The 5,716-nt window shown below is 36.9% G+C and overlaps 1 protein-coding gene across 1 annotated transcript; it reads right to left on the minus strand.

Moving 5' to 3' along the window:
- Nucleotides 1-2,969: 2,969 nt before the first annotated feature.
- Nucleotides 2,970-3,583, minus strand: LOC119653941. Its single transcript, XM_038059101.1, has 3 exons — nt 3,447-3,583; nt 3,261-3,381; nt 2,970-3,174 (listed from the first exon to the last, which is right to left on the minus strand). Exons 1-3 carry the CDS (start codon nt 3,529-3,531, stop codon nt 2,970-2,972), a joined length of 411 nt encoding a protein of 136 aa, XP_037915029.1. The 5' UTR covers nt 3,532-3,583.
- Between the last annotated feature and the right edge of the window lie 2,133 nt (nt 3,584-5,716).

A 5,716-nucleotide genomic window follows, 5' to 3' on the forward strand; every position in this document is an offset into this window, starting at 1 on the left:
ACGAAATTTGTCAATGATAATATCATAGATTGACGAGTTTATTAATAACATAAGGTCAAAGTTCCTTATTTCCTATAAATTCACTGTCCTAAGATCTAAACACAGTTGCGGGTAATGTGAAAATAACATGTGTGTGTAATTTTTTGTGTTGCCTACTTTGTTCTGTTTTCAGCCTGAGAAACTTTTGCATAGATAGAAGGCAAATAAAAAAGAACCGTTATATTATTTTTTAGCATTTTTGTTTATTTATATAAATTAAAGATAGGTGTATGTAATATTTCGAAAGTAATAACGCCTTAAAGTGTGATATCGCGTGACCATCACCGACTGATTTTGTAATGTAAGTCGGTTGCCGACGCCAAGCCCGAGTATCGAATTGACTTGGCCTGGCACATTAAGGGGGTCATCCCGTGTGTCGGATTGGAGGAATTGAATTTTTTTTGGCATCAATTGTATGTAGATATAGTGTTGAATATGTGGGCAAAGTGATTTTTTGCTATTCGGAGTCGTTCGAAAATTATAGTGTTAAACACGTCATAAGTCACATGCCAGATTTATGTCGATCGCCGTAATAAAGCTTGTATTTATCGGTCCGAATGGCGTTCGAATGACTTCGTTAAAAGGACAAGAATAGAAGCTAAGGCCGTCCATGTGTTTTTTCAAGAAACCTAGGGTTTATGTACTAGGTATAGTAGATTAATGGTCAGTTAAGGTTTTATGGTTAAAAATCCATTTCTACGGTCTGCAAACTAGGATAGTTGCGATTCATTTAGTAGTTTTTAAGGTTTTGTGTGAAACAAAACCTTATTAGAATCGATTCGATGTCTGTCTGTCCATGTGTCTGTCTGTCCGTCTGTCTGTCTGTCTGTCTGTCACAGCCGATTTATTCGGAAACGGCTGGACCGATTATCACGAAAATTGGTAAGAGTATGTGATCTGTCGTTCCCTTTACATGCAGCAACTGGCGTCATTTTATGTTAAGTTTAAGGGGGGGCTCCCCATACATGTGAAAGGAGGCTGCACATTTTTTTTTCACAGAATGTAGCCATGTGGGATATCAAATGAAAGGTCTCAATTAGTACTTTTCGAAACTGGTGCAATATTTGATATTGGGTGAAACATGGAGGAGTGAGCGCTCAAAATATGACCCCCAAAAAGTGTAACAGGTCTCGTTCTCAGAACCTATACAACCGAAAAATCTGAAAAAAATCACAGTGGCGCATCTCTACGAAATCTAGGCCTCAAAATATATCCGGTTCCGACATCTGCACAAATAAAGTTAATAATAGTATATTTCCACATTTTAGAAATTTACCCGGCACCACCCTTATGTTCATCCCAGAAGTACAAAATTCGGCATGCGTGTAATGAAGAACATAATGCACAATTTGGTTTGAAGAAAATCCAATTATTATTAACAAAGTTATAGGAGGTGAAACTTTACAATTTTTTGTGAATTTCGGGCATTCTACAACCTGCATGACGTCATCATCACATATCAATTCGTCAATACCAAAACGAAATAAGTTCTTATGAATTGGGTCGCAGAGAATTATTTTGTTTTAGTTTTTTTAGTTATTTGCCAGCCAGACATGTGTGCATGTAGGTATATAATATATGCGTGCTAATGAACTTTGCGGGTAGTGCCTAATTCAAATAGATATGAGAAGTAAATCGGAAATATGGCTATTATCAATAAATATACGTGCATATATGTGTACAGTATTCGGAAATAGGCAGTTTGTTTGTTTAGGGTAAGCGTAATATCTATGGCTGTAATATGTACGTATGTCTCGTAGTTTGGAAAAATATGAAGGATTATGTTGGATTTGTAGCTAAATACGGATAGCAAAATATGCGTTGAAATTTCTTACATAAGATGAACACAAAACCTTTAAATCCGAAGCGCGAGCTTCCGGTATTCCGACTTGTTTATTCATTGGAGAAGGCTTAAAAAACACCAAAATTCAAAAAAAAAAAAAAAAGTTTAAGATAGCACCAAAAATTTAGTTTTTAATATTTTTTAATAATTCTAGTTTGCAGACTGTAGTTCTCTACGTTAAAATGCCGTTTACTTTTTTTTTTTAAGATAATCACAGCGCCCTCTAGCGTGGCAGCAGAAAAACACCTTTTTTGGAGATGGGTGTATAAATTGTCCTGTATTTCAATAACGAACTATGCGATCGGGCTGGAATTACTACGCACGCTCAAGATATTAATAAATCTATGGTGAATTCGTATTTTTATTTTTCTCCAGTTGTTCACAAAAATTTCTAAAAAAAGCTAAAAAACGGCCTTCACACGGGATGACCCCTTTAAGGGTTGTCGTCATAGATGCAAATGGGAGGTATACATTTTTTCAACGAATATAGTCTTATTGGGTATTAAATAAAAGGTCTCGGTTAGTACTTTTCGAAGCCATTCTTAGTTTTTACATTTATTGGAATAGTGGGGAGTGCGGGGGTCGAAAGTGATGATTTCTTTAACGGACCCATTTTCAGAAACTACTCAACCGAAAAATCTCAAAAGATTCATGATCTGTGAACAGAATTCATGAAGCCTCTGTAGGGTGCCCAGGCCCAGGCCATTTCGATATCTACTCAAACTTCGTTAATTATTGTATAACAAATATATTGCCAAGTTTTTTTTTTTTTGGAAATTGACTAGAAATCCTCCTTCAGTTTTTCCTAGAGTCATAAAAGCTTGCAGTAATATGACTACAGTATGGAGCATGATTGTTCCAGTCTGATGAAAATGGTATTATTACTGATAAAGATACAATCCTCTTCGTCTAAATTTACTGTAATCCAAAATACTAAATATCAATATCACACTAAGTAGTTTAACGTGCTAAATATAGACGTACATTATGGGCTACATACTGGAAGGGGGGCTGTCCTGCCCACAAATATACTTACCGAACTAAACAACCTTTCCCGACTTATTTATTTTAATTTGAAAATACTTTATTAAATGATTATAGTCAATTGTTTCATAAAATAATTTATTCGAATATAATTATAAATAAAACTATGTACTCCTGCCCTGCAATTGAGATTTGCGGAAAGGGTGATATTTGGATGACTTTTCTTGCCGTCATCTTTACAAATGAACTTATCGGAGCAGCACTCGGGAAACTTGGCCCGGCAACCTTCTGGAACTTTCGTTATACACTTGTAAAAGTATAAATGGCGGTGTCTCGAATATCAACATTTAAATAATAGACTGAAAAAGATGTTTATGCATTAATTTCTCCTCACCTGATTTCCATAACCATTCCGCCTGGAAAACAGTGTATTTTTCGACAAAGGTTTGGGGGATAATACACTTGCCCATAGTCACGGACAACATTTTCGCTGGCAACACATTTTGCTGGTGGACCTAAACCCCGTAATAGGTATACTCGTAAGAATGTTGAGGGCAAAAATAACTTTTTAAAAACTTACTTTTGATATGTTTCAAATTTACACTTTCCGCAAAATTAATATAGCTCACAGCTACCACCACAACAGCACAAAAAACGAACTTCATCTCTGATCAACGATTCAGTGAATTCTGACCTACTGGCGAAACTACCCTTCTTTGCTGCATATGTATGAGTAAATTATTTATATTTAATTTAGACTTTCTCAAATAGTCTTCTGATGATTTAATAAAATCATAAACAGAGCAAAATAAAGTTCTGAGGAGATCACGACCCGACTGGTAAAATCTATTCATAGAATTCGTATCTGATACGGTGTAATGGAATGCATCTAAAATCTTTTTAATAAATTATGCGTCTTCAATAAATAAATGATTTTTAAGGTTTTGTGCCAAGCAAAACCTTGCTAAAATCGTTCTCTTGGCTGTCTGTCTAACTTTTCCTGTTTGATATTGAGAAAATTCCTTGTGAATTCAGATACGTGCATCTCGGACTGTCGGACTTCCAAAAGTTCTGTTTACTCTTTTCGAGATACTACCATTATAGTATTGCTTCACGAAGGGAGTCCAGACAGTTCTACACATTACGTCACGGGAATTCTCTGAGATGGGAATGCTAACACCATATTGGATGAGTGGGCTACAAAATAGAGAGCTTATTGGTATTTTCACTGCTTCGCTTTTGGCATAAAAGGGCGTAAATATAAAAGCGCCTGCTCAGGAGGGCTTTTGCAAATATTTATGTGTGCAGAGACGTATTTGTGGGACTCGGACTACATTACTTGTGTTCTGACGCCGTCCATGCGTCAAGAATCCTTGCTTATTTGTCGACAGAACCGAGGTCCGTCTTGCGCGCCAACTGAGATGAATGCTATAATATATCCCACGCTTTAAATGTTTTTTTCTCGTCGTAGTGTGACCTGTAACCAAGAGAGTTCAAGTAGAATTTAGCATAGTGGAGCAAATCCAACTATACTTTATTTATCTCTTTCCCTGATCTCATAGTCCATAGGAAGTTACCTCAAACCCGCCTCCTTTGGCTTGGGATCAGCATATCATGTAAATACAGGACAGACTTGAGCAATCATATATTTAGACATAGGAAATTCACAAAACCTTCCATGCTTTAAGCGAACAGGATACGATTTACAATTTGTGTTTAATAAAATGAAATGCAATTCAGCTCAATTCAACCGGAAGCATACTGAAGTTGCAGCTTGAAATTGGGCTTTGTGTGTATTCATTATCACCCTCAAGTATTTGGTAGCAGGTTTGAGGGTCATGATGTAATCCCCAATTCTTAGTGAGTGCAATTTTCCCTACGGTACCTTTTTGTATAAACCGTCTCGGTCAAGTCCAGCCCCGACTCCTTTAACCAAACCTTTATAGCACTAATTCCTTCACATGAACATAACTGCAATGTCGTCGGTGTAATCTGCCAGTATGTCTCCTCGGAGGCACAAGATTAGGTACATCATTTTACATGATGTGTCACAATATGTACTGATACGAGCCTTCTATTTGATTGCAGTAAATAGAAGACTCATAGTAGTAATTGCAACCAAATCAATTATTAATTGCATCAATGGTGGAGTTTGCTTTGCGGCGACTATACTGCTGCTTCATAGTGTCTAGAAAACATATGGGTTAATAGAAGGACGGCTTGTTTGAAACTTATCAACTTTAAATAACAGCACCAACTTGTGTTACTTCCGTTATGCAGGACATATTACCTCCGACATCCGTGTCGTGTACAACTAAACGAACATGTTCCGACTTCAAGGCCAACTTAAGAACCTTATTCAATATTCAGCTGTTGTGTGTGAATTACCATCACATCCATCTGTGCATCCATCTGAGCCATCCCATTATAATTTTATAGGCACTTCTTGAGGTGTTTGCTCAAACTTCTAGTTTCTGCGATTTTCTTTGGTAATTAGAATCTCCTTCTGACATTCCATCTCTCTCGCTGATAACTCGATTCACGGTTACCCAGCTTACTATTCCACCTGAAGTTTATCTGCGTTTACCAGTGTGGTGTGCCGCTGTTGCAAGCTTATTACTTGCCTAGCATTAATTATGATAAAAGTGAAACCCAAGAGTACTTTTATTGGAAAATAACTCGGCAAACCTTCAACACTTCAGGCATGCGAGGTTTTGTGTATTTATGGAGGGCAGTTCTCAGCCGACTTCGCGACTTTTTCAGATTTCTGCGAATGACCATTTTCTAGCCCCACCCATGCCTCTTTATTACGTTAAATTTCAGAATTGAGACCATTATTCAAAAGTACTA

The sequence above is a fragment of the Hermetia illucens genome, chromosome 4 (assembly GCF_905115235.1).
Source record: "Hermetia illucens chromosome 4, iHerIll2.2.curated.20191125, whole genome shotgun sequence".
Taxonomy (NCBI): Eukaryota; Metazoa; Arthropoda; class Insecta; order Diptera; family Stratiomyidae; genus Hermetia; species Hermetia illucens.